Genomic DNA, 26,732 nt, shown 5'->3' with positions numbered 1-26,732 from the left:
AGGTATTAGAAAAATATGTTAGTACAATTATTAAGAAATATATACATGATTAATATATCTTATTGTCTAGATAATTATTATTATCTAGTAAAATTAGGTAGTAGATACCACAAAAAGATATCTTCTGRTTCTTTTAATGTAGAAAAGATAACTTTATGTAACAGCTGAGTTCAATTTTCAGAACAAATAGAAGTGAAGTGTTTCCACAATCGTGTTTTGCAAATGACAAGCAAAAGGAGTTGCAATGACCAAAAGGAGATACATGACCATCTTTGTTAGTAAAAGCTTTAGAAATATCCAGAGGATTAATTTTTGTATGAGTTGTATTCTAGATTATTACTCTCTGTAAAACAGTTTAGCGTTGGAGTTTTTGCTTCACTATTCCTCCAGGTAAAAATAATCTCCCACTACCTTCTCTTCCTTTCATGTGAACCATCTTAAGAACAGCTTTTGCCAAAAGTATGTTGGACAATATCATACACATTTAATTCTTGAGTTTTTTGCAAGAATTTTTGTTCAGCAAGTAGCCAGGCCTGAGTGTACCTTTCACACTCTTGAGYTGTACTGTCAGGGTTCGCAGAATCACTTACAGTTGTTTCAAGGCACATGGGAAATTAGGTGCTATTAATTGCTGGCCAGAAAAATGGTGCATATGGAGAAGGGGGTTCACCTTGGAATCTAGAAATCWGGTCGCATTTAAGACCTGATACTTCAGGCAGACAGATGTAACTTCAAATTGTTTTCAAATATGTACCAGTATCAGATACCAGAAATGTTGATCAGAAAGTTATATGTAACAGCTTTATAGAAATCAAAGGAAATTGAAGAAAACAGCTTTTCTACTTTTTCCTTCAGTTTCCAATTCCTTTGTAGCAGTATTTTGCTATTTCCTGGAATCCAGGAAAAGAAATTTTCTAAAAGCTGACACCAATTAGTGTATTTGTGTGTCAGAGTGAAACAAATAGAAAAAGAAGAAAACACTGGAAGAATAGTAAGCCACATTTCTGCTTTCCACATTTATTGTGCAATAATGTCTGTACTTTCACTAAAGGCCTCTAACATTGCTTTTGCTGCAAAGAAGAGCAAGTGTGGTTGCTTTGTTGTGCTTTACTGTCTCATGAAATAGCAAGGAAAAAACGTGGAAAGCTTAAGTACATGTTAYCATTTCCCACACCTTTTTGTGCCTGAGTAGCTTCATTCTTTGCAGTAACAAWGAATGTTACTGTCCCATGAATAGAATTGTCCAGTGATACCAATAGCATTCCTTGAAGCAAAAAACTTTGCTAAGTAATATTTAATTGATTTTTTTTTTATTGATTTTTAAAGAGAACATTTTTCTCCCATAATGGTGTATAGTGTAATACTGTAATAAAACAGTTGTTCCTAATGCTCCTATTTATCAGTGCTCCTTTCTGAGAATGAGGTGTTTTTTTTCACGTAGATCGAAAGGATGCAGAGGGCTGGGAAACAGTTCAGCGTGGAAGGCCCGTTCGATCTCGATCCACAGCTTTGGCAACAAAAGCTCCTGTAGCTGCAGAATCACTGAAATCTAGAGGTGACAGTGACAAAGAAAACATAATTTCCCCACCAGCAGAAAACAGGCATGGGAGTTCAGTCACTGGCAGTGCTGCATCCGAAAGCACGGAGCTGCTACAGAAGGATCCTTTACATCAGTCTGAAGGTCTTACAGAAAGGACTCAGGTCAGTACATCATTTTGAACCATTTTCTAACCTTAAATCTTGCAGCTTTTTCTTCAGAGCATTTTCTAAAGGTGTTGTTGTCTAGAGCTTTTATGAACTAACCTGATGGGAAAAGGATTTTAAAATAATGGCTATTTCAGTTACATTTATGGAAATCCATTAAGATGTTGACACAAATAGACTAATTAAAATTATTATGCTGTCAACAGCTTTTCCATGTTTCCAAAAGATCAGCATTTCTCATACATAGATTTCAGGTAGAAAGATCCAAATTTTGCAAGGTTATGAGCACCTGAAATAAGTGAAGCTGTTTGCATCACTCACTGTTGTTGCCAGCTATTTTCTTAAAATGTAACTCTGACTTTAAAAATCAGTATGTGCCTTTTTATTAATTTTGCAAATTCCTATTGTTAGTTCCCAGCCTCAGAAGCCAATGGGGGCACTGGCACTGCATTGCAAGGAGATTCCKTACAACCAGCTCCTGAGGTGCCTCCAGTTCTCACCAGTACTGACTGCACTTCAAAAACTCTGCAGGTGAATGAAGCCTCCCCCCAGAGCACTGACACTAAAGACTGCAATCAGACAGAAAAAGCTAAATCTGAAACCGAAATGGATCCCTCAGATATTTCAAATGTGAGTGCTGCCAGATTGGTAAGAAATCTCATAAGATTTGAGTGAATAATAAATATAAGACTTCRTTTTCTCATTCTGTGTTGCACAGTGTTTACTGTTAGCCTTATGTAAAAATTACAGAAAAATCGATGAAGTACTTACTGTAGGAAAAATAATTTTTTTGCAGATACTTTTAATGATAAAATTTAATTCCAGTAAAGTTTCTGAACTTAAACTAGAAAGATATAAATGTGGTATTTGGAATAAAGATGTGTGCTCTCATTACTTTTATTAATATTTGTGCCAATTTTTCATTTCCTTCCACCATTAATCATTTTAAGTCACACTCTCATTAAATTCTTACTTCAGTGTTGCTCATCATTCAAACTGGAAACACATGGGATATCAAAATTCTGTTAGAAACAAAGTTAGACCTCTGCCTTCTAAGACTCGCTGAGCTGCTCTGCTGGGTCTTCCTTTACAACCAGCAGTTTGGAGSAATGCCATTCTTAAGCAATGTGAAGTCAGTTTTCTCTTTATATCTGGCTTCCCAGAAAGAGTGTCCTTTCCTGTCAGGTGTCAGGGTGGGTCTCCACTGGGATTCTCTGAGTGGACAGTTGCAGTAATGTTACATAAAATCCAAGTTATACTTTCTGGTGCTTTCTTCTGTTTTGGGTTTTTTAAGGGTTTGTGTTTGTTCTGGTTTTGATTTGTCAGAAACTAGATGAAAATTCTTGATTTGCAGACATTTTCCTGTAAATCACTTTAACTTTTGCAACCTGGAGTCCTGCTAGGTAATTTCTAAGCCAAGTACCAGTTTGTTTTTAGAGCTGATTTCTAGCATCTCATCCACTTGCATTGTTTCAGGTGCTCAGTTATTAACAGTTCAGGATGCTGCCAGGTTGGTGGGATCTGTGTGCCTTGGAAGCATTTTACTGCTCCAGATTAGACTGCTCTAAACAGCAATTTGTGCATTGGGGCACATTGCTTGGTAACTGGAGTGGGAGGGAACTGGTTAATGCTGGACACTAGAAAGGGGAAAGACAGTTCGGGTATTCAGGCTTAGTTCTTGCTTCACTTTCTTGTTGTTTGTGTTGAAAAACAAATATAGCCTGAGATTTCATTCTATTAACTATGGTAGAGTTTCCAGATACAGTTCACACAGATAATTTCCATCTTTAAATAATACTTTGGAACATGATTCCTTCTGTGGATGTAACAGTATGGCACGCACTAATGTCTCAGAGTGTGCCTTGCTTAGTCCCTAGGAGTAAGTAGTTAAAGCCATAATTGCAGGAGAACTATCTTTGTGCTTTTAATGTCAGTGTTTGTGTAATAAGTTTTTGAATGATGTGAATAATTAATTTTATACATGCTTAATATAGTTACTAAATRAGTTAATAGTTGCTAGCACTTTTAATGGGGTTTATATGAATGTGAAATGTATTGGAAAAAGAAYTGTAAGTAAAGAAAGGTTGAACAAAGTATCATATAATTCTTATTAACTCTGTGGGATCTTTTTTATGCCTGCTACTGATTTTGGGTTTTTTTTCTGGTGTCATCTTTCCTACAGTCCATGGCAGAAGTCCTTGCTAAGAAAGAAGAGCTAGCAGATCGCCTGGAGAAGGCAAATGAAGAAGCCATTGCCAGTGCTATTGCAGAGGAAGAGCAGTTAACCAGAGAGATTGAGGCAGAGGAAAACAATGAAATTAATATTGAGACTGACAATGACAGTGACTTCTCTGTGAGTGTCCAGTTCATTTTATTGTAGCCAAATTCAAGTTCTGTTGTCAGTGGAGTATGAATATAGAATTTATTAATGTATGAATGTAACCTGCTTTACATGTAAACAATCTCATGTAATAATTATACCACGCTAAGGTATATTTAGTCTCAGTGCTGCTGAGTGGTACAGAGTCCTCTGGTCTTGCAGTCATTGTCCTGCTGCCTGTTTCCTGGGGGGCAAAAACAGGAGAAGCTGGGACTTGTTACGTTCATTGCTCCCATGGAAGAGCAGGTGAAGCAGAAGTCTTCATTTTTACTGTCAGAAAGAGCAGGAACATCTGTCTTTGGAGTGGCCAGTTCTGTTTGGAAGCATTGCTCAGTATTGCTGAGTTGGCACTGTTTAGTTTTTGTGTGCACCTGTGAATTAAGGTTTGTATTTTTACTGTMTGGTTTATATTAAATTTCAGGCTAACATGGGCAATGGAAGCATATCCTTCTGTGGTTTGTCTATGGACTGGAATGATGTTCTGGCAGATTATGAAGGTAAATTTTCATATRTTACTGTGCTTACATGGAAACGACAGCAAAAATTTAGAAAAATGCCCGATATACTCATGGCCAGTTAATGTTCCAGAAGTTTCCCCAACACATTCCAAATTATATTTTCTGTGTTGTTTCCTGAGGAAAGGTGGGCTGTATGTTCAGCTTATCTCTGTGTCTTTGTTCTTCAGCTCTCTGCATCTATTAGAATTTTATGTTAACATCTGGATAAAGTATAATAAAATCATTAAGCATTAAAAAAAGGCAGGTATTAAAGATGCTTCAGTCTGTGTTTGCTCCTAGGCACAAAGTAACCCATCTGAGAGAGAGCTAAAGAAACTAACCCTTATTAATTGCATCTCTGGTAGAAAACTCTGTTTAAATTCTCCACACCCTTGCTTTTATCCGCACAGCTCGTGAGTCGTGGCGCCAGAGCAACTCGTGGGGAGACAGAGTGGAAGAAGAGCCCGCGCGTCCCCCCGGCCACGGGATCCACATGCACGAGAAACTCTCGTCACCCTCACGCAAAAGGTGCCTGCRTTGGGACCTGGCTGGATTTGCCAGGGGAAACAAGCAACCAAACTCATGGCTGCTTGAAACTTCTCACAAATCTACTTGGTTTAAGTCTGTGGCTGAAAAGTGCACAGAAATATCTCTATATCTTTTCATGAGTAGGCTCGTGCTACATTGCCCACTAAATAAACAAGTCCAGAAGAACAGTATTMACATTTACAGGAAATAATTGCCCTCCAGTGGCCTATTTGTTTTCTCTTACTGAAATCACAYAGAAATGTTTGCTACACTGTCAGTTAATATTGTCTAACTTGCTTTTGCTCTGGTTTTTATTAAAAGGACAATAGCAGAGTCCAAAAAGAAGCATGARGAGAAACAAATGAAAGCGCAACAGCTGAGAGAAAAGTTACGTGAAGAAAAGACACTGAAGCTTCAGAAATTAATGGAGAGGGTAAGTTTTCTGTGATACAAAGGGCTGCTCTGCTGCCTTTCAGAAAAGGATTTTTTTTTCCAAATAGCAGACATATTAGAGATTAAAACTAGTGGTGAAATGAAGTTTTCATCTGAGTCTGAGTTTAGATAGTTTTCACAGCTGACTTGTGCATCGCAGCAATTAAAGAAAGCACTATTTCAAATTATGAACTTCTATGTTTATAGTAGACAAWCTCAGATTCAAGGAAGGCAGGACAAGAGTAGAAATATGTTGCATGTATCCAACAGAAATGGTAAAACTCACCAGACTGAAGCAATATACTTAAGCTAGGCCTTGTGTAGGGCATGAAAATATTTTGTTTGTGTGAAGAAAGCTTTTGTTAAAAAAATGTGAGGAAAATTGAGGCCCTGTTGTCAGGTACTGTGTTAGTAATGAATTGACTCATTTTGTATAGGAGAAAGATGTAAGGAAATGGAAAGAAGAGTTGTTAGATCAAAGACGCCGAATGATGGAGGAGAAGTTACTCCATGCAGAATTCAAACGTGAAGTGCAGCTACAGGCAATTGTGAAAAAAGCACAAGAGGAAGAAGCTAAGGTAAATGACTGTTTTCAAGAGGAACTGTTTAAAAGCTATGCTTTCATATAAGTTGTACCTCWGAGTGCTCCTGACTACTTTATGAAGGATGGTGCATGTTAGATACGAGCACCTGTGAGCCATGTCTAAATAGAGCATTTTTTTCTACTATGAATTAAAATTGTCTGTTATTAGACATCATGGTGGGTTGCTGTGGAAGACAAGATGGGTTGAARTAAAGAGCTGACAGTTGTCTTGCTGCTTTTGTTCCTCACAGTGTGGCAGCATTTTAGGTAATACTTAGAAAATCTGATTATCAGTTCTCTGCTTTTCATCATATAGAAAGAAAAGTGGGGGCAGCTCTTCTCCTTTGTTAAAAATCCATTCTAGGTCCAGCATTCTGTGTCCTTAAACAGTAGTTGTGTTTCTGTTTTGTACCACTGATTTTGTTGAGCAGCTAGGAATAGACAAAAACCTGCTGTTAGCATAACTGTGGCAGTTACTCTGAAATAAGTGTGTTTAATGCTCTTTTGACTTACTAGAGAATTCCATAAGRCACTCACTAGATGGATGCTTTTTGGTTTGCCTCATTCATGCTASTTTGATAAAATTTTTAATGGTTTAACCCCAGCCAGCAGCTAAGCWCTGCACAACCATACACTCATTCTGCCTCCTATCCCATTGGGATGGGGAGACAGAATCAGAAGGGTAAAGSTGAGAAATCTCATGRGTTGATAGGGAAAGAGTTTAATAASTGGGTGGTGAACAATCAGTTCTAAGAAAAATGAAAATAACAATGAGAGATAAATAATGAAGAAAGACAAGTGGTGCAAAAGGAAACAATTGCCAGACCCCAAGCAGTGGCCCCACACCAACCTCCCCCCAGTTTTGTTGCTGCACGTGGTGTCTTGTGGTCTCAAATATCCCTTTGGTCTGTTGGCCTTGATGCTGTGCAARYCCTGCTCAACAGTAACTAAAACATCCCGGTGTTATCAGCGCWGTTTCCAGCACAAATCCAAAACACAGTCTCATGCTAGCTGCTATGGCAAGAATTAACTCTATCCCAGCCAAARCCAGCACATCATAAATGAAGTATATTATTTTATAGACTGTTTTTCCCAAGTAAAGATACATGCATCTCCTTGAAACTGTTTCATTATATGATGAGTGTGTATCCCAGCTGTGATTGATGCAGTTGTTCATTCATGTTATTCAAGATAAGCACAACAAAACTGGTTTAGCTTTTTTACTTAGTTGCTGTTTCTCTCTTGGATTAAAATGGTTTCTAGACTACCTAATTCAGTCTACCATACATTTATTACTGTTCCATTACACTGATGTGACTTCTGTAACTATATTAACTAAATCACACTTGCCATGGTTTCCCAGATAAGCAGATGTTTCAAATATTGTGTGTGTTTAAATGCGTAGGATCTGCTGCCTCATGAGGTTCTTGTGTTCTGGAGATCAGGGTTAATTGGGCCAGCAGGCTTTGGAGAAATARCTGATGGGTAGGATAGCTGCAGACCATGGTAACTGTTGCTGCCCAGTTGGTTATCTAAATTCCCAATGCTAGCTTGTTTACTGACCTGTAAAATCCATTCTGTAAATGGATTCTAGGCAGTAAATAAAGTTACGAACATGATCCTACTGCCCTTTATGTGATCTGTTGTTGTCTGTCTGTACGTGTTCTCAGCCTGTTTTTTTTTTTAGTGTACACATTAAAGTTCTTTTGAGCTAGCCTTCTCTGTCTTTTTTTTCTTGTGTTGCAGTGTCCTGTACTTGAAAAAAATAATATATGTTCATGAAATAAACTATATGGATAAGAAATATTAGACCATGAGCCTGGTTGTTTTTTCATATTCATACTATGTGTAATTTCACTTTTTTAATCAGTAAGTGTACATGTATGTAAAGTTAGCTCAAAAGACCTGTTGGATTCCACTAGCACTTRGGTATTTCACTCATTTATCCACCTGGGTTTTAACATTACACATTTTGGGAATGAGAGGATGGACTGATGAAGTCTTGATGCTGAGAGAATTGAAASGATTTTTCTGTATTTTACCCAAAGTTTCTTGTTTCTCAGATACAATTGAAAACCTCTTCTTATATTCACAGGCTGTCTTGTTTAAAACAAACAAAACAAAAACTTGTTACAAAACCTAGACTCATTGTCAAATGTTTCCTCCCATTTCAGAGAAATGTTCCTCCATTTTCATTATYAAGTGGATAATTAACAAATGGATGGGATTCCCTAGGAATGAAAACTAATTCAACATCTKGGGTCTTTTCTTGCACTTTCTGATTGTTTGCAGGTAAATGAAATTGCTTTTATAAACACCTTGGAAGCCCAGAACAAACGGCACGATGTGTTGAACAAACTCAAGGAGTATGAACAGCGCTTAAATGAGTTACAAGAAGAGCGGCAGCGAAGGCAGGAGGAGAAACAAGCGCGGGATGAGGCTGTTCAGGTACTGTTTGTAGCTGCAGGGGCATGATGAAATCTGGGTTTGGGTTTCGTTTTGGTTCTGCAGATGTTAAAATACAGTTTCTCTTAATTCCTGTTAATATGATGCCTAAAAGAGCAGTTAGAATTTGCTTTTCCTTGGCTAGGAGCGCAAGAGAGCCCTGGAAGCRGAGCGGCAGGCGCGGGTGGAGGAGCTGCTGATGAAGAGGAAAGAACAAGAAGCACGGATTGAACAGCAGAGGCAAGAGAAGGAAAAAGCTCGAGAAGATGCAGCACGGGAGAGAGCCAGGTAAGTTTGCAATCATTTCTTTGGGTCCCTTCACCATTGTCCTCCCCAGCAAACTGCATCTTCTCTATAACAGCAGTACCTTCCTGGCTCGTCAGGTTTAGGATTTTAAAAAGTAGTATTAATAAGTATTCTTGATGAGTGTCTTGAAAGAAGAAATCAGGTAGTCATCATAAATTCTGTAATAGGTTTTTCTATTCCTTAGATACATGCACAATATTASTTGCAAGCCTGTATTTTATTATACTCATCTTAGTTTTATTGCTGACAAGACCTTGTAATAATTTGCCTTTTTGATATTTCACCTTAGTTTTCAAAGGAAACAAGATTAATGTACCCATGTTCCCCATTTCCTCCACTCTCAGAAACTTTTGGAYTTACTGGCATCAATTTGGTTTCACATTGTTGTAGACACCAGAGATTACATTTGTGAAGCACAAAGCCAGGAAATCATGCTTCATTATTTCTGTTGCCTATGAACTACTTGTTTTGCAGTTTTTCCTATAATCAAAAGTTCATAAAGGTGACTTCACAGGGGCTCTTCTCTCTCTTCCTTTTGAGGTGCAGAGAGAATGAATGCTGATCTGTGGGAGATTTATTTTCTAGCCTGATGCAGTCTGATACATTCTGCGTGTTTAATTTACCAAATTCTGTTTGTATTCACCTCCTATTTCTCCCTCTTTTCCTACAATTCCCCTGCCATAAGCATTCCTGATAAAAGTTAGGGTTTTTTCTGTGATGGGTGTTCCCTAATGATTCTTGATACATTTTTATTGTTATGGCTTGTTTTCTTCAAAATTGTCATGAAGACAATTTTTTTCTCTCCAAGTAAAATATTCAGGAATGTATTGATCACCTTTYGTCTTCTGAAGTCATGAGTAACATCACAAAGATATTCAGTTTTCCATTAGATGTGTAATGAATTCTGGGTAGGACCTAGAGCCTTTCCTGGGGCTTCTTGGACATTTCCTCAGTGTATTGATTCAAAAGCACAATGAGGTAGAGTGAGTTGGAAGGGATCCTTCAGTATCTTATTCTGATTTGCAAATACTTGAGAAAGATTAGGACTAATGGAGAACTTGATTATGCTGTTTTGAGAAGGTAGAGACTGCATGTGTGAGGCTTCTGCATCTTTCTGAAATAAGCAAATGGCCAGTAACTGTCCTGTTGACATCTTTGTTTTCTATGGCCTCTACAGTTGAATCTTGTTGAAAATCTCCATCTAATTCCGTGCTCTTTTTGTTTAATCAGTGTTAAATCTGCCACAGCCCTCCATTTATTTCATTGTTATGACATTATGACATGTGAGGAGCAGCAGTTTCCATTTGCCTTCTGTTGGTATTGTGTGTCAGCAAATCTCCTCTGTATTTGTTGYTMTAACACTCAGTTTTCAAACCCTATRTACTTGATCTTGCAGTACTGTGCTTGCACTTGTTTGCCAGATGTTGATTACACAAGATTGTTTTCTTCTTTTCTTTTACTTTTTTAAAAAAAATTTTGGGAAAGAGTACGAAAGAATGTGTGTGGTGCTTTACAACCTGGTGATTCTGTTAGATCAGAGTCATTACATCTCCCTAATAACAGTTCTGAGGTTTCTCTAACATAGCAGAGTGACRGGAGGACTCAGTGTCCTGGGTTTGAAGTTCAGGAAGGGATGACAGGAAGCTGGCTGCACTGTCTCTTCTGTCCAGGATTGCAGGGTGTTTTGGTGGAACCTTGGGCTGTCATTTGGTGTTTTGTTGGGTTTTTCCTGCTGCTAGGATTTGGCTTGTATCCTGAAGATTTAATACTTGCTGGAATGAGGATTTTTTGCAATATCTGCTTAAAGTTTCTTCAGTATAACCTTTACCATGTGCATCTGGTGGTGATTAAAGCATCTGTATGAAAGGAATAGTGAACTTAAAATTTATTTTAAAAGCCCCTCTGTGCTTGTGGTACATTAACTTGTTTCCAGTAAGTTTTAGTTGTAGTTTCAAAGTGTTTTATATTCCAGACAGTTGAAATCYGTAATACAGAAAATTTCGTTCTTGTCAATAAAAATCATAAAGTGTATAAAATACCCTAACAGTGTAAAAACAATGCTTTTCAGAAGGACTTGTGGRGGAGTAATGTTGATGCTCTGTTAATGGGAATTTGAGAATTTTGTTTCAACGACTATTAACCCAAAGTATGAAATAGTATTGATTTGTTATAGTTTGTACCACTAAAAAAATATGTAAAAATGCAGACTGAAAGAAATAGTTCAAATGAGCTTGTAGTTCAGTTTCCTTCCTGTACCTCAGGGCAGATAAAGTACCCAATGYTTCTCATCCATAATCTGTTCCTCACCCTCCCACGCTCAGAGTGATTGACAGAGTTCACTTTTCCTTTCTGAAAGAACAATTGTTTAGTATTTATCATTTGGTTTACTTCMTTCCCTGTCTTCTTTCCTATCTACTTTTCTATTTTCTGGGGCTTTTTTTAAAAAAGGTTACTTTATCTGAGCCCTCTACTTTTTTGGAACTGATTTTGGCCTTTTTATCAGATTTCTGTTAAAAAAAAACATAAATAGGAATCCACACCATTTAGGAATCCCTTGCCATTTAGGTAATGTTCCTTATGTTAACCTTTCAAGTTTTGTCACTCAAGCTCCTTTAATTTTAGAATGCTTTTTGAAAAGATGGCTGATGGCTTTGAATGACTCGATTGCTCAGTTTTACCTTCATTATGTCTTTGGCCCTTTAGAACTGCCAGGCTTCTCTCCCATCACATTTACAAATTTTTTTTTCATGAACAGCATGAGTAGCTGACTTTCTTCCTATTTAGGATTTAATTTTAATTTAATTGCTCCCTTGGCTACTCATCACTAGGAAGTTATTCTTGATCAAACTCTTACCTGAAGGTTTCTGCTTAATAGTTATAGTTGCAAGTCAAGTTATGCTCCGTGTTCTTTTCTCAGACAAAAGAAAAATCTAAATCTCTTCAACAGGGTGATGATGGTGTTGTTTTATCTGCAAGTTTCTGTATCTAAATTTGTAGCTRTGAACCTTTTTGTAAAATACACTGCCCTCAGTGCTATAAGGTTCTTTTTCATTTTGCCATTCTGCTCCTCCCTGTCGGTTCACTGACTGCAGCCCTTGGCTGAAGAAWGCAAGTGGTGACAGGATCTCACATTTGTCACTCTTTTGTAGCATCTTCATGACTGTCATGACTCTGATTGGGCCTGAGGTGTGATCCAGGTTCTGCTACAAAGGTTCAAGTGCCTGTCTTTATTAAGTCATTTAAATGAAAACATCARCATTCTCTGTTAAATAAGTTGGTTTGTGTTGTTTTTCTTTTCTACTGAACMGTCTTTAACTTCATGTTTGGGTTTTCTTGTTCTCCATTCCAACCATAAATGTGTCAGTATTTTTCATGCTTTACATTGATACAAACTCTCCCTATAYTTGCTATCTTTTGGTTAGAGATCGAGAAGAGAGGCTGGCAGCTCTTACTGCAGCTCAGCAAGAAGCTGTGGAAGAACTGCAGAAGAAGATTCAACTGAAGGTATGAAAGGGTACATCAGTTGAAAAACACATCAATATTTCTTTGCACGGTTTAATTCCATTTGCTGAAATTCAATGTGTTTTTTTTCTTCATCACTTTATTTTCCATTCAGCATGATGAAAGTATTAGAAGGCACATGGAACAAATTGAACAGAGGAAGGAGAAAGCAGCTGAACTGAGTAGTGGCAGACATGCCAATACTGACTATGCACCAAAGCTGACACCCTATGAACGCAAGAAGCAATGCTCACTGTGCAATGTAATGGTAAGAGGGTAGAGGGGATACTCCTGCGATTGCAAGGCCAACCCAAGCCATAAAGCAAAAGTTCTGCTTCACTCACTTGCACATTTACTGTGTCCCTGCTCTGCTTCTGTAAAAAGTGCACCTTATTCGTCTGTCCATAAATCAGATGGGTTAGGGAAGATTGGAAAGAACTGTAAAGTTGACTGGCTCTGCTAAGAGAACCAAGAATTCAAGAGCATTACATGGAAGAAGGGGGTTAAAARATAGATTTAAATTAAAGTAAGGAATGTGTCCTTTATGTAGCAGGCGGCTGAGCTGTGAACACCTTTTTACAAGATGCTTAGGGGATTTGAATTTACTGGGAGTTCRGGGGTTGATTGGTTAAGTTCTGTTGGATTGAAATTCACAGAGAAACCACATCAAGCCCAAGAAGTTCTCAAATTGAGTTTGTTTGGACGCTTGAAAGTGTTGGAAAGGAAAAGGAGTGTTCTCTTTGTCTCCTCTTTTCCTTTGGTGTCTTATTTTTTGGTCACTGTCAGAAGCCAAGTACATTGCTTGGCTGCTTCCCAATCTCAGCAGGGTATCTCTGCTTGTGTCTGCCCTCCCATGTCCCAGCGATGGTGGGAGAGAGAGGCACACAGTCACTGAGCCAAAGCTGGGAGATCTGTTCTTCTTGATAACTGGTTTCACTGGTTTGCACAGACTGTGCGTTAGTGGAGCTTTATATGCTACTAAGCATTATTTCTCTTTAATTGCTGAATTAAGCAAGATTGCTTGGGATCACCTCAGGCAGTGCTGGAACAGAAACTCATGCTCAGCAGACTGGAGTCTTGTGTACTCACTGATTATGCATTTCAGAAYGAAAATCCAATATATAAAATTAGATTGGAGTGAAAATGAGAGGAGAAGCTAACATATTTTTAATCTATTATTACACTGCTGGCTACAAATCATTCTGTAATTTACTGTTAAGTCCTGCATAAAAGATGTTTATGTAAATTAGGTTGAGTAAAGTGCCATGAGTGAATTTTTAAACATACTTCTGACAAGTTGGCATATTTTCTATTATAGTTAAAATACTGTTATTTATGCATTATGGAATTTGCAAAGGAAAAATTAACTATTAAGTCATTATCATTACAGATTTCATCAGAAGTGTATCTTTTTAGCCACATTAAAGGAAAAAAACAYCAACAAGCTGTAAGAGAAAACAGTAGTATACAAGGACGAGAGCTTTCAGATGAAGAAGTGGTAAGTTTTGTACTATTTTTCTATATTAATTCTAGTTTTAAATGCTATTCAGCTGAGTAGCCTATGAAAGTCTTGAGAGTTCTTGTAAAGGAGTTGGACAGGACTCTTTCTGTTAGCATGGGAATCGTAGACTACCAATGAAAAGGAAYGAAAGAAACAGTGCATTCACATACTTCAGGCAATTACCTGCCCCTTCCCTACTGTAATGAAAGTACATAAACTGGTTTTTCAGGTTTTTTTTCCTCTTTGACAGTGGTTAGTGGGAATGGTGTGGTTTTGGATTTGGATTTTAGGTGCCAGGCTTATCTGTGTGGATATATGGGAGAAGGCTCTGTACYGAATCCATACAAGTGGTAAGAAATACAAGGGGTGAGATTGCCCAGAATATTTCCTGTTGTGGGCAGTCCCAGGTATTGACATTTTCTTGGATCTCTCTGGCCATTACTGGTATCTGTCTGGCCACTGGTGAGTGAGCTGTGGTTCCTGTTGGGCAGCTGGCTCAGATGAATATAGAGGAAAAGAGCAAACTGGATTTTCTCTTGACCAGGCATTACATGCTCTTCACCTCTAATTTGATACTTAACAATTCCAGTTTCCAGAAGAAGGGATCGGGTACCAGCAACTGCCTTTCACCCAGCTGSTGAAAGGGAAGTTCCACTAGAGGGCAGAGAGATCCTGATTTTTGTGCTTAAATCCAGGGTTTCTCAGCAAAATATTTTGATGTGAACTTAAGACCAAGATTAAGGGTAAATGTATGTATTTCTTGAATMATGTTTGGTGCAGGAGAGAAAGGAGAGAACAATTTAAACTAAATGAACAGCTTGAGAATTACTGTAGCAGATTTTATTATCTTTAATCAAGGTGGGGCATAGTATTTGGCACAKTGGCAACGTATGGATGCTTCTGTTGCTAGATATTTTATATATTATTTATGGCTCTATTTCAATTAGTCCAAATTTAAAATTCTGAATTGTTACTGTAATCTGACATTTCATGGGTCTGAGGCTCTCTCTGCCTTTCATTACTACTATTTTTTTTCAAAGATCTGTAGTGAGATAGACATTAAAGATATGGTCGGTAAAGCAGGAAAGCAGTTTTATTTATCTGAGCAATCTGCTTTGTGTATCCCTTTATTCAGCATGCACAGTTAATGCCATCCTCACAACTAAAGCATTCAGTAAATTCTCAAGTTTTGAAATACTTGAGAAAAAAATTGCAAAGTATTATATAGAAGTGAAACCATATTCCAGGGAAGCTTTATAATAGTCATAGTTACTTATTCATCACTGTTTTCAATTTTTTAGTCAGTGAAGGTAACTCTAGTGAGAACACACTTGTGCTACTTAAAGTTATTACTTGTCATCTGTGATGTCTTTAGATTATATATGTCTTGTCTGTGACCCTTCTTCTTTGACATAAAAGATTTTATTTATATCTCCTTTGACCTAATAAAATTTCACCTTTGACCTTATGCACTTGACACCTCAGATAACTTACTCTTGATCTTTGACTCATTTTGTGTTCAGCCTGTTCAGTATAATAGGTAGCTGCCTAGAAAGAAAGCTTTTTAAAAATTGTAATCCGATCATAGAATTCTTTACTATTACTTGAGAAATCACAGAATTTGAAGTAGTTTTATTTTAGTCTGTATTGGTATCTCAGAAGGTAAGATTTAGGTACCTACTTAAAACTTTGGAAACTGATTTAAGCAAATGATTATATAATTTCTCTTCACACAGTAAGGATTTTTGTTGGTTGATTTGACTGTAATCAAAAAGTCAAAAACTACTAAATGGTCATAGACACTGGTTCCCCTGGGCCAGGTGGGTGGTAGGTGTTGGTCTTGCCAGGAATAAAAAGAAGCAGATATATCCTAACGGTTTTCCCTTTGCTGCAGTGTCTATAAACTCTGTCATTTTAGAGATGTTTTCAGAGGTAAAASCAGACTTCATGTTGGAGCAGTGTCYYACTGGTTTGGAATGAGGTGCTTATTTTGCCTAATTCCAGCAKGTCTTGTGCAGGAGCTGACAGCTGGTATTAGACCATAAGCAAGGTGAATTCACTTGTGGATGTGAAATGMACAAAGAAAATGGTTTTGCTATGAATGAAGATGCAAAAATGAAAAAGCATGAAGTTCTTTCTTAGATTGTGTGGCAGCTTCATTGCACGTCAGCCTTTTTGGTTTTCTTTGTTTTCAGTTTTATTAGTCTCCAGTTGAAACAGGTGGAACTTCTTTYACAGAAGAAACATCTCTTGGTTTTGTCACAGTGGTTGTCATGTGAAAGCAAATTAAGTTCTGTTCACATTCACAATCTGTAACTTCACTTTTGTCTGGCCTCTTAATACAYAATATTACTAATTCACCTGCTTGGTAAAACTTCAGCCAGCTAAAAGTCATCTTCAATATATTTCTGAAGCTTTCAATGCTCCCACTGTTGCACATCATTTCCCCATTATCTTCAGTGCAGTAAGAGCATCCTGCCTACATTATCTCCCTGCTTAAGTGCCTGGCTTCTTCCATCAAACTCTCAGCTTCGCCTCCTTTTGCATTGCCATTTTCTCTGCTATTGATTTCCCATCCCCTCTCTCAACATCCACGTTGCTTTTAGTTCAGCARAAGATGTAAACAGTGTAAGCAATTTGCTTTCATTGACTTCACTGGAATCAATTAGTATGTTTGTAGTCCTGACTAATTGCTTTGCTGAATTAAAGCCTGTRTGACACAAAGGCCTCACTGAAAAGGTGCCTGCAAAAGCCATAGGACAACACCTGGTGATTTCATTAGGCTGAGGAGTCTCTGCAAGGACCTTGTAGATGTTTTCTCCCACTTGTAGCTCCTACAGATTCATTTTAATGTCCCTCTGCTTTCCCTTTTGTCTTTGCCTTTCTTGTCTCTCCTGGTTTGCTTGGAGAAAYGCACCCAACAGCTCCCTTTGAACCATTGTCCCAACTCTCATCTCTATCTCCTGACGTTTAAATGCCGTGGTTTAAAGGGATTTTTAGAACATAAGTCATGTCATTCCATGTGGTCTATGAATGTTTCTGATAAGTGAAAAGTACTTCTAAAAACCAGATGAAATAGATAACTTGGCAAGGGTTGGTTAATTTATATAAGGTGCATGCTAAAATTCTCTGTATTCCAAAGCAAGATGGCATAATATTCATGAACCTTTGTTTGCATATGTGAAAAAATGAGCTTTTTTTAATAAGAAGAGAAAACTGATTCTATTGTCATTATATAAGGGCAACAAAGAACTTCTAAGAGGTATATTTAGATCAAATGAAAACATAATCCCATGATGGAGCAGAGAGGTGGTTGCTGTCTGCAGACTGACAGCGTTAAAATGTGAGGATTTATATCAAGACCTGGCTGGTTGAGCCCACCCACGTTCCTTTAAAAAAACCAGCTGGCCAGTGACTAAAGCTGCCTGTGGAGTGTGGCTGCCCAGCTGGCTGGGGCTGCAGTGGGAGCCTTTCCTCCAGCTCTGCCCAGGCTGTAGCAGCTCTGATTTCCAGAGTGCCTGCCTGTGCTGGCAGCTTCCCCCAGTACAGACACCAGTCCTGGCAGGATGTGCTGGGAGCCTGAGCTGTGCTCATACCTGTGCTGGGCCAGCCAGGTGAGCTTTGTAGCCAGCAGCATGCACAGGCAGRGTTCATGTTCATAGCAGTTGGAATTCCTAATAATAGCTCTTTAGATTTTAGGCCTGAGGAGTTGTTTTTCTGAAACAAATTGAGCTGTTTTCCTAGAGGTGTGTGCTTTCCTCTTGCAGAGGAAATTACTGTGGGAAAAAGGTGTGGGAATAGTTTAATATCTGACCCTTGCTCTTCTTCATCTGTATTTACAAGATTTCTTGTCTAGACACACGGTGATGCCAGGATTTTCCTGATTATTATTTTTTTAATTCACTGTGTTTTCATTACAATTGAATTATATATAACTATTATTTTATTGCTACAGCCTTAGCAGTATTGAAAAAATGCTTTTGTTTTCCTTTCTGAATCTGAGTGTTTTCAAATTCTTCTATTTAAATGAACAATAGTGTTCTGTGAACTCCCTTGGTAGCTTAAAAGATATGATTAAGCAAAATGGAAAATAATAATGCTAAGCATGATCAGGTTTTTAGTTCATTTAATAGAGGAGTTTGAGGTACTTATACCTGTGGGTATGTGGCTTTCAAAAATCATTAAACACAATTAATAGTTCTCTTTTTTATTCTGGAACATTCATGTGTCTGTTACATGTCTACCTGCATTCATAGAATCACAGGCTGGTTTGGGGTGCAAGGGACCTTAGAGCTCCTCCAGTTCCACCCCCTGCCATGAGCAAGGACATCTTCCACTGTCCCAGCTTGCTCCAAGCCCAGGGRTGGGGCAGCCCCAGCTCTGAAGTCTGTGCCCGGTGTGTGCAGCCTTGCTCTTGCCCTGGTGTGTGTTTGCCCTTCATTTGACATTTGACTGCTCCATCATGGCCATTGCAGCCCAAGGAAATGACCCTGACCCAGCTCTGCTGTTACTGAAGCCATTTCTGGGGAATAGGGCAGTACATATATTTTGTTCATATGTAGAACCATATTCCTGTTTGCTTTATCCATGGACTTTATAGTAAATTAATCTTTTTTCTTGGCATCTGATTGTAGTTCTCCAACAGTAGCCCACTTTTCTTCTTTCAGTGGAAACAATCTGTAAATCACTTTGAAGCAAGAACTCCCCATCCCAGTAAAGCTTAGGGTTCTGGTTGAGTTGGCTTATTAATTTTTTTTTTTCCTGAGGAAGGAAGGATTTTTTTTAAAGCAGGGTTGTGTGTTGCTAGAGGAGTGGAATTATGCCAGGCATCTGTGGTCCATTTTTGTTTATGGGTTTCATATCTCTTGGATACTTGTGGTCCTTTCAGCCCAGGAGCTCTGGTCCAGTCATTCTGCTGTGAATACTTCTGTCCTCGAAGATATTGTCATGAACAATCAAGTGATTATAAAGTCTAATCCATGTTGCAGCTTGCAGAAGGTCTCTCAGTGCCCCATACATCAATTCTAGTTTTTTATACTTTGCATAGCAATAGCTTCTTACCTTTAATTTATTATAAAGTGTTGTTTTTCTTGGCAAAAATGTACATGATTAATTGTTTATTGGCTGTGCCTTTAATTGTGATAGATTGCTGCCAGCAGCTGCACCGTTCCTATTTTTGGCTTGGATATCTTGAATATTCACAGCCACTAATAAAAACTACTGCTGGCAGGCCCAAGTGCACTCTCATCTCCCCGTTTTCTCTCAGTTGTCCTTGCAGACAGATGATAATGTCAGTGCTTTCCCACTTTCCTCCCTCATCTGCAGGCATGCTCTCCATGGCCAGGATACCCAATTCCCATTCTCACAGAAGAAACACTTTTACTTTTCCTTCTTTTCCCACATTTTGGAGTGACAAGTGGGAATGATATTAAAAATCTGAAGAAATACTTCAGGGTACTGTTAAGAATATTATTTGTTATTTATCTTAGTGGCAGACTGTCATGTCACTGAATTTATGGACAAGCAAGGTGATGGAAAGTGCAGTCACTAACTATTACCAGTAAAAATAGTTTCTCGTTTGGGCATGCTGAAAAGCAGGATTGGGCCCTCATGAAAAAAGCTCTAAATCTCAGATGTCAGGAAAACCGAGTAAGGTCACTCTTCAGTTTTGAATGAGTAATAGACTTTCTTTAATGCTCTTAACTCATCTTCTAAAGTACAAGCTAGTGAATAACTAAAATCTTGATTTTGAGAGAGTAATATTTGAGTATTCATTACATTATAACCTGCTTCTTATATGTAGCACCTATGGTAACACTTAATAATCGATATTTATAAGGAATACCTTCCTTTTCATGAATCTTCACATTTTGGAGTGGATCATCACTTGTAATCCTGTGATAGTATTAGATATCTTTATGATTAAGAATTACTGATCACTTGTGTTTCAGGCTGTCATTGTTTAAAATTGAATTGGACTTTTGATGTAATTCATAGTCTGCTTCAGCATCTGCTTTCCATATTAAATACTGTCCTAGGCTATGAGGAAAAAATAAAATACTGAGGAGTTCTGTTGAAACGTAGTAAAATCATGAACAAATATTCCTGTGGTAACGTGATTTAGAATTGAACCTTAAAAAACCCTTCAAAATTTAGCAAATATATCCCTTAAGTGATTATATACACAAGTAAGAAACATTTATTCTGACATTTGTAATAAATAGTCAAAACATTTTTTAATGCTTTTCTGCAGTTACGGGATATTTTTTATTTTGAAACAGGTACAGATATAAATCCAAAAGATATATGGAGGCTTCAGAATAGTTACCCATTGATTTGCTGGAATATATTCCTTATGTACCTTACCTTTATGGAAAATATGTGGTTTGATATATATTTTTATATTAAAATAGTAAATGAATGACAGCTAATATTATGTGATATAAGCTACTACAAATATTCTTTATAGTCTTCCTCGTGTTTATATTTTAATGCTGTTGTGAGAGGACAAGTAACAACAAGTGTTTGGAAGCTCTGAAGACGGAATTTAGATAAATAGCTAGAGACAGATGTTTTTCAAGTTGCTTTGGTCTGCAGAATTGGGTTAGAACACTTAGAAGAGTGCCTTTTCTTTCAGAACTTAGGGATTCAAGGTTGGAAAGAATACAAAAATAATAGACTAACCAGCCTTATGGTGTTCTGGCATTTCTGCTGCAGTTCTGGCCAGAATCCAGAAATATAAAAGGGAATGAAAATGAAAAAATAACAGAAGGAAAAAGCTCTATAAACTCCTCAGATTCAACAAGGTCACTTTGGCTTAGGTTTTTTGGGTGGAAGTCCAATAGCCAGGAAGGTTTTGCGGTTCTCTGTCTTGATGAGTTTATAAATGATGGCAGCACAGGTAGCAAAGCCCTGGGTCCCACTCTGTAACACAGATGGCCATGGCACTGCCAGGCCTTGCCCTGCCTCTTGCTGGGCAGAGAATTTCACTGTAGCACTGCCTGGGTGAGCTTAGAGCGGGTGCCAGAGAATCCCTGATCTATTGGGTGCTGCTCCTGGCGTCTCCTGCCTGCTCCTGGCTGGCTGCAGCCCCAAGGGTTTCCAGAGCCTGCCTTCCCTGGCTGTTCCTGCCTCTGTTAACGAGAACACTGTGCTTAAAGCAGTGCAGAGATCAGCAGAGGATCTGCCCTACACTTGTGGCTGCCCTGCAGCAGCACAGCCAGGCTCTCCTTTTCTTCTTGGCTTAAAAGCTTTGCTGCAATATTGTCCTGCCTGCTTGCCCCCGGCAGAATTCATTGAAAGGCAGCACTTACTTAAAAAGAAAGGAACAGGAAAAAAGTATTTGTGTTATGGTTCCTTCTAATTTTAGAATGAGGGAATTTCGTTAGGAGGAATTGTGTTTGGCATGCTTCACAATTTAATAAAGTTCCTATTAGTATTTTCTGAGTAGTGAAATGAATAGTAGCTTATATGTAATACAGAGAGCCAAGAAGTGTCAGAGTTAAAAAGATGGGGTAGGAACATAATTTTGCAGTTGTATTCTGGTTTGATAAATACTTAAATATCCAAGGTTTTATCGACCAAGAACAGATCCAGGGATGCTGTTCTGTAATTAGGACACAAAATGGGGAGAGCTGGTGAAGAGTATTGGTCTTGTGAATGGATATTGGATGAAGAGGATGCCAATTGGGAGATTTTTGCTCCAGCTGTTGTATTTTATATAGATTACTGAAGTTCAGAATCCAGTTTATGGTGTGCTTTTCCTTATCCAAGCACAAGTGGACCTTGCTCAGCTGTATAGCATTTCAGCGTTTGGTAGYATTTGCTACACTGTCCATGGAAAACTTGCAATCATGTTTGTTCTGGAGTCTGAAAAACATTACTTTTAATTCAGGAGATATTGATTATAGTGCTGTTATCCTTGTAATGTACACATTGTCATATAAGAAAAAGGGGTGTAATTCAGTATATAGAGAAAAACTTGATTATAAGGAGTACTTAGTCAACTAAAACAATCAACTTCAAAATATGAGATTAACAGGGTAGATTTTCTGGTTCAGGCAATTGAAAGGAACCAGGCAATAACCAGCAAGACTATGACTTCAGGGGTGACCTTATTAGTTTTGGCTTTAAGAGTTTTGGCAACTCGATTTCTCATGTAGTGTGTAGATGAGGCCCATCTGTTGCATTTGGAAAGTTGCAGGATTTTCAATGAATTGACTAAAAGTCAGAACAGTTGAGAATGGAAGGAGAAGAATAGCAAAGACATTTTTTGTGAATGATCTAATTTCCTTCTGCTTTGTGGTGCCTGCAGTTTTATGTGGGCATTTAATATTAGTCTTTAACACCTTGCTTGTAAATAATGTTGAAACTTTAACAGAAATTTGTCCATTCTAAAAATTCAGAGGTTCAAGTAACAACATGTATTGTTACAAAATGCCATTAAATGTCACGTGGTGTATGTTTACTACCTTACTTTTACACTTCAGGGCTTTTTCAGCTAGAGACTGAGGGTCTTCCTCTAGGACAGGTACAAGATACCTTGGGATTTTGAACAGTGATCCTTGGCTTTGGAGAGTGCATGGCAATAACCCTGGAGAGAGAGCAGGAGTATTTCTACTCTAATGGGTCACTGAGCACTCATCACTTGAGTACAGAGGAATGTATACAGGTGATCATGAGGAAATTCATGTCAGCATTCAGTTCTTGTTTCTGTGTTTTGCAGCTCTACATCCCAGCATAGAACAGGGACTACTCTTTGTGGCACAGATTCTGCCACCTTCATGAAAGCTGAGACCTGACTTTGTGACATTGTTGATCTCAGCTGTGCAGCTCAGAGGATGAGTATCAAGTGTGAAAAATGATGGCAGAAATCTGATATGGAATGACCATCATAGCTGGCTCTGGTTTAATCCTGAGAGGAAAAGTGTCCTGTTAGGACCGAACCAGCAAAATGAGTGTATTATACAGAAGCCTTTAAAACAGAGCTTTAAAGAAATTGCACAGCTAAAATTGATATGGCTGGAACTGAAAATGCACTGAACATTTTTGGTAGGGGTGAATACCAATCTTAAGCTTCTGTTAAAGAGTGTCTGCTTAATAATGCTTTGTATTTATAATGGTCTACATTTTCCAAAGACCTGGTGGTTTACCAATATCTGGGAATTTGGGGCCAAAATGTGCTCAGCATAGCACAGGATTAGGTCAGTGATGTCCGTTCACACTGCCATAAGAAGAAACCCAGAATGCTTTTAGAGAGAGGATAAATTAATTTAGTCTCAGAAATTCTTACTGCATTTAACATTTATTTGTATAAAAATAATAATAAAGGTGAAAGGCTTTTAGGAGAAAATGTCCAGATTACCCAGTTATCCTGCATTACATTTATTAGAAATACACCCACCCACCCAAATTGATGAGTTGCATTATTACTTAAAGGATGGCAAAAATTTGCTTTGAAAACACTGCACTGGCCTCTCACCATTTCATGCTCTGATGGTTGTTACTTTTGTGGTGTGTTAACCTGCCCAGCTATGGCCATACAGGTAAAATTATTCATGAGTTTAAGTATTTAAAGGATTGAACTTCCTGTACTTCAGTGTGACTTGGTGGATTCTAAAACATTACTTTTTTCAGGTAACTGGTGGGAGATGAATAAAATACGGGGATAAATATTTTTGCCCTCTTTGAAGGGTGATGTAGCAGCAGCTCTCTTCAGGTGCCACTTGTCACCCAATACCGAGCTATTTGTTATCCTTGTTTCACACCTGAATGCTGTCGATCTGCCCACAGTGATAATCCCACGCTTTGATCTGTACCTTCAAAAAGTGATTGTTTTTGTCACACAAGCTATTATTACTCTAGCCTGACTTTAATGAGCTGTATGGATGAAGTCTGATATTAATCCAAACCGCCCCATGTGAAAGCCGAGAACGCTGAGAACCATCGCTCACAGAGGTGCTCGAGTTCATGTGAACAAAATGTGTGTAACCATCGAGGGTGCTCTCCTGGCCCCACAGCCTGGGGGATGAATGTGCTTGTTGAACCCTACAGTTCTCTTCAAGCCATGAGCTAAGCACAGATAAGATGATTAAAAAAGAGATGAGTGTCTGTGAAAGGGGTGCAAAGCTTTGTCTCCTTCCTTTGTGCCCAGCCCCAGTGTGACCCTGTCTGCACAAGCAGCCTGGCTACCCCTGGTGTAGCCTGGTGGCCATCCCAGGTGCAGTGGGAACTTTATTCCACCCTGCTGTTGGTTTGGAGTAATAGTCATTCAAAGATGTAATGAACAAAATCCCGTTCCCCTACTGAACAAAGACAGAACTTGAGATTGCAGTAGAACTCCAAGAACAGTCCTGGTTAGTTTTGTGTGTTACAAGTGCTGCTTCTCACTGGGGAGACTTAGCTAAGCTACTGGCAGTGCGAGGGTGTACCAGATCTGTTTGGAAAGCAGGGATGTACATCCCAGATCCCACTCAAATAATCAATAAAAATCCTTTCGGTACCAAAGTAGTGCCATACTCTGTTCTGAGGAGGTCCTTTCTTAAAATTGTCAAACTCAAACCCAGCTGTTTCCTGTGGAGTTTGAACCTAATGACCGGATTTCTGGGTTTTAAAATAAATTTAAGGAAAAAGTTATTGTTAAGTGGGTGTTGGGGGATACAGCTCTGAAGACACAAAATTGAACTGAGGTTTCACAACCAGGACAGGGATGCTTTATGTTCTGCTCTGCTACAGCTTTGTTGAGAACTAACTCATTGCAGTACGCTCATGCTTCAAGGGCACAGCCGTTGGAGATACCTTAAGAAGGTTTTTTTCCTAAGCACTTCTTGCTAAAATTAAATGGAGAATATTAAGAGTCAAGAAAATGCTTACAAAACAATTTTCTTATGCATATATATAGGTATGTGATTATAGCAACCTGTAGCAATATGCATGGTTTGAGCAACTCACACAATACATTGAGAAAAAGCTTCAGGTTTTTGGAGGTTACCCGGGGTAGGAAGTGGAGCAAAGGGAAAATCCACAATACGTTTGGAATTTGCTTAGAGGATAATGATGGATTTCTGATATCTACTACGAATTCAGTAGAATTAGAGCTACTAATTCTGTATTCATTTTGCATTTCAATGATTTAAAATACTGTTTTCACCAGATATATATTCCTAGGTTATATCATGCAGCACTGCTTTCCAAAAACTAAACCGTCTTTTTCCAGGAACTTTCACCAAGATTTATTTTGTTTTCAACAGGCGCAGTATTTTCCTGAATCTGAAAGAAAATATAGGTTGTTTTCTGGAAAATACTGTCTGTGAATTTTTTTAGCACTTCACCTTTGAATTTGAAGGWTACTTAGCACAAGGGAAGAAATAACCACATCTGATTGTGGCTTTAGTAATATTCACAAATAAATTAGCCTAATAAGCAATGTGACCTGTACTTCATAATTTGCTTGGTATTTTGTAAGAAAACAGATAAAAGCCTCAGTATATAAAAAATTGTGTAAATATATTCTAATTACTGGCATTGAACTGGTGGTTTAGCATTTCTTCTGTGTGAAACTGAAATTTTACAAATATTTTGCTTAAATTCAAATACCATGTGAGAGGAAAAGTAATATTGGTATTAAATGGTAGCATTGTAAGTAGTGAATAATAAAATAGTAAAATACATTTTTCTGTATTTTAATAAAAGTTTAGACAAATTTAGATTTTCATGAATAAAAACCAAATTTAACTCATTTAGTAGAATGAGTTATGTTGGTAGGGCAGGTTTCATGCAGCTGTAAAAGACAGCTTGGAGGAGAGAGAGGATGTCAGCTTGGAGTCCGTACTTGGTAAATAACACTTTCTAAAAACAAGGCACAGTATGTATTCTTCTTTTAATAATTTTTCTCCCTTTTTAGAAAACACATGGCTTATTCTCTCCACTGTGGAATAATCTCTTTCCTAAGATATGTTTTAAAATTTGGCTTAGTTTTCATAGACTTTTGTTAAATATTTACCACTGTTTTTTTTCCTGGGAAGATGATCTATGATCTCTATCACATACTATACCATTAAATATTATTTCACTATTTCCTGCAGGAGCACCTGTCATTAAAAAAGTACATTGTGGACATTGTGACTGAGAGTTCCGTTCCTGTAGAACCATTAAAAGATGGAGAGGAGAAACAGAAAATCAAAAAGAAAGCCAAAAAGCTAAAGGCACGGATGAACTCCAGGTAGTACAAATTCTTCTTTTTTTTTCTCTAAGTTTTTTTCTAAACTTTACCTTTTGTCCTCTACTGTGAATGCAGTGGAAGGCTGAAAAAAAATGTAAAATTATTTGCTTTGGGAGTGTCTTGAAAATAACACTGATGAGCCTAATTTATGGCCACTTTCTCTGATTGAGAAAGAAAACTGAATATCGATCCGGAGCCCTTGGTTTCACCTGTTAAGAGCTTTTCTCATAATTGGATGCCAGTGCCCTGCCAAAACTGTAGCCTCTTCTAGCATACAATAGCATGTTTAAATTTCTGTAAACCATGCCTATTTTTCTTTCTAGCTATTGATTTTTAAATGAAGTATTAAAGAAAATCAATAGTAATCAACAAATAGGAGTCAGCCTGCTGTAGTGTCAAATCCCATGACTAAATCTAATCATTTTTGTTGCCTGTCACAACAAGAAGAAAGTTAAAAATATCTTAAAGTGGAAAGTGAGTTGTCAGATGTGCAATTTGTTCTTAGTCTAAAAAGTGACATCTGCAAATCAGGGTGATGTGCAGGACATCATTATATCATGAACTGGCAGTGTCACTATGGCTGAATAATCCCCAGCCCAGCTTCATGCTCAACTGAATATTGTTACATGTTTTTG

At 38.0% G+C, this 26,732-nt stretch overlaps 1 protein-coding gene across 2 annotated transcripts in view; it reads left to right on the top strand.

The window, feature by feature from the left end:
- Nucleotides 1-26,732, top strand: part of SCAPER (S-phase cyclin A associated protein in the ER) — a 132,393-nt gene that overhangs the window by 26,856 nt on the left and 78,805 nt on the right. Inside the window, exons 9-21 of one of the 2 annotated variants that reach the window (XM_057368706.1) lie at nt 1,442-1,701; nt 2,236-2,334; nt 3,887-4,057; nt 4,506-4,581; nt 4,992-5,109; nt 5,431-5,542; nt 5,979-6,119; nt 8,417-8,572; nt 8,715-8,857; nt 12,298-12,379; nt 12,492-12,644; nt 13,767-13,874; nt 25,961-26,097. In XM_057368706.1, the coding sequence (XP_057224689.1) occupies nt 1,442-1,701; nt 2,236-2,334; nt 3,887-4,057; nt 4,506-4,581; nt 4,992-5,109; nt 5,431-5,542; nt 5,979-6,119; nt 8,417-8,572; nt 8,715-8,857; nt 12,298-12,379; nt 12,492-12,644; nt 13,767-13,874; nt 25,961-26,097 (1,756 nt within the window). Of the gene's footprint in view, nt 1-1,441; nt 1,702-2,115; nt 2,335-3,886; nt 4,058-4,505; nt 4,582-4,991; nt 5,110-5,430; nt 5,543-5,978; nt 6,120-8,416; nt 8,573-8,714; nt 8,858-12,297; nt 12,380-12,491; nt 12,645-13,766; nt 13,875-25,960; nt 26,098-26,732 lie in introns of both variants that reach the window. The other variant, XM_057368705.1, reaches the window with a different exon arrangement.

Source organism: Malurus melanocephalus, unplaced genomic scaffold, assembly GCF_030028575.1.
Source record: "Malurus melanocephalus ecotype Western Australia unplaced genomic scaffold, MMel_1.1 scaffold_96, whole genome shotgun sequence".
Lineage (NCBI taxonomy): Eukaryota > Metazoa > Chordata > Aves > Passeriformes > Maluridae > Malurus > Malurus melanocephalus.
This window is presented reverse-complemented; position numbering and strand designations above follow the sequence as displayed.